This window comes from Lepidothrix coronata, unplaced genomic scaffold (genome assembly GCF_001604755.1).
Source record: "Lepidothrix coronata isolate B3197 unplaced genomic scaffold, Lepidothrix_coronata-1.0 Scaffold1254, whole genome shotgun sequence".
NCBI lineage: Eukaryota > Metazoa > Chordata > Aves > Passeriformes > Pipridae > Lepidothrix > Lepidothrix coronata.
The window spans coordinates 5,659-7,698 of record NW_016691434.1 but is presented as its reverse complement, the minus strand read 5'-3'; the positions used below and the strand labels follow the sequence as shown (position 1 = coordinate 7,698).

At 58.2% G+C, this 2,040-nt stretch overlaps 1 protein-coding gene across 1 annotated transcript in view; it reads left to right on the top strand.

Annotated features, from left to right (window-relative positions):
* Nucleotides 1–1,483, top strand: part of LOC108510539 (sentrin-specific protease 1-like) — a gene marked incomplete at both ends in the record, with an annotated part of 4,406 nt that extends 2,923 nt beyond the window's left edge. The window contains one exon of the mRNA XM_017840219.1: nt 1,328–1,483. Coding sequence (XP_017695708.1) covers nt 1,328–1,483 — 156 coding nt within the window. The remainder of the gene's footprint in view (nt 1–1,327) is intronic.
* Nucleotides 1,484–2,040: the final 557 nt, after the last annotated feature.

Genomic DNA, 2,040 nt, shown 5'->3' with positions numbered 1-2,040 from the left:
TCCCTGAATCCCTTGGTCCCTGGGTGGATCCCTCAATCCCTGTGTTGCTCCCTGAATCCCTCGATCCCTGGGTGGAGCCCTCAGTGCCTTTATCCCTGGGTGGATCCCTTGATCCCTGAGTGGATCCATGAATCCCTTGGTCCCTGGGTGGATCCATCAATGCCTTGATCCCTGGGTGGATCCCTGAATCCCTTGGTCCCTGGGTGGATCCATGAATCCCTTGGTCCCTGGGTGGATCCCTGGGTGGATCCATGAATCCCTCGATCCCTGGGTGGATCCCTTGATCCCTGGGTGGATCCCTCAATCCCTTGATCCCTATGTTGATCCCTGAATCCCTTGATCCCTGGGTGGATCCCTCAATCCCTTGATCCCTGGGTGGATCCCTGAATCCCTTGATCCCTGGGTGGATCCCTCAATCCCTTGATCCCTGGGTGGATCCCTGAATCCCTTGATCCCTGGGTGGATCCCTGAATCCCTCGATCCCTGGGTGGATCCTTGAATCCCTCGATCCCTGGGTGGATCCCTGAATCCCTCGATCCCTGGGCGGGTCCCTGAATCCCTCGATCCCTGGGTGGGTCCCTGAATCCCTGGATCCCTGGGTGGATCCCTGAGTCCCTCGATCCCTGGGTGGATCCCGGAATCCCTTGATCCCTGGGTGGATCCCCGGATCCCTTGATCCCTGGGTGGCTCCCTCAGTCCCTTGATCCCTGGGTGGATCCCTCGGTCCCTTTATCCCTGTGTTGATCCCTCAATCCCTGAGTGGATCCCTCAATCCCTCGATCCCTAGGTGGAGCCCTCAGTCCCTTTATCCCTGGGTGGATCCCTTGATCCCTGAGTGGATCCCTCAATCCCTTGATCCCTGGGTGGATCCCTCAATCCCTTGATACCTGGGTGGATCCCTGAGTCCCTCGATCCCTGGGCGGGTCCCTGAATCCCTCGATCTCTGGGTGGATCCCAGAATACATTGATCCCTGAGTGGATCCCTCGATCCCTGAGTGGATCCCTCGATCTCTGGGTGGATCCCTCAATGTCTTGATCCCTGAATCCGTGGATCCCTTGATCCCTGGGTGGATCCCTGAATCCCTCGATCCCTGGGGTGGATCCCTCAATCCCTTGATCCCTGTGTTGATCCCTGAATCTCTTGATCCCTGGGTGGATCCCTGAGTCCCTCGATCCCTGGGCGGTCCCTGGATCCCTGGATCCCTGGGTGGATCCCTGAGTCCCTCGATCCCTGGGTGGATCCCTGAATCCCTCGATCCCTGGGCGGGTCCCTGAATCCCTCGATCCCTGGGCGGTCCCTGAATCCCTGGATCCCGGCTGTCTGCAGAGGCTGCAGGAGCGGGAGCAGGCGGTGCCGGAGCGGGTGGATCTGAACCTGCGGGTGCCTCTGGAGAAGGAGATCCCGGTGACGGTGGGGCCGGAGGAGAAGGAGGAGGATTCCAAGGGCCCCGAGGGAGAGGAGGAGTTCCCGGAGATCACCGAGGTTGGTGACACCCCCCCAGGGATTTAGGGACAGCACCCAGTTTGGATCCCCCTGGGATCGGTTGGGTGTGGGTGGAAAAGCAGGAATTCTCCTCGCCAAAGTTCCACGTTCGGTTCCTTTTCCCCGGCCTGGTTTGGATCCTCCTGGGATCAGTTGGGTTGAGCCCAGGAGCCATTCCCTGCCTTATTCCAAGTTCCATATTTAATTCCTATTCTGGTTTGGATTTTCCTTGGACAAGCTGGGTGGGAACCCAGGAGCCATTCCCTGCCTTGTTCCATGTTCAGTTGCTTTTCCCCAGCCTGGTTTGGATCCTCCTGGGATCAGTTGGGTTGAGCCCAGGAGCCATTCCCTGCCTTATTCCAAGTTCCATATTTAATTCCTATTCTGGTTTGGATTTTCCTTGGACAAGCTGGGTGGGAGCCCAGGAGCCATTCCCTGCCTTGTTCCATGTTCAGTTCCTTTTCCCCAGCCTGGTTTGGATCCTCCTGGGATCAGTTGGGTTGAGCCCAGGAATTCCCTGCCTTGTTCCGTGTTCAGTTGCTTTTCCCCAGCCTGGT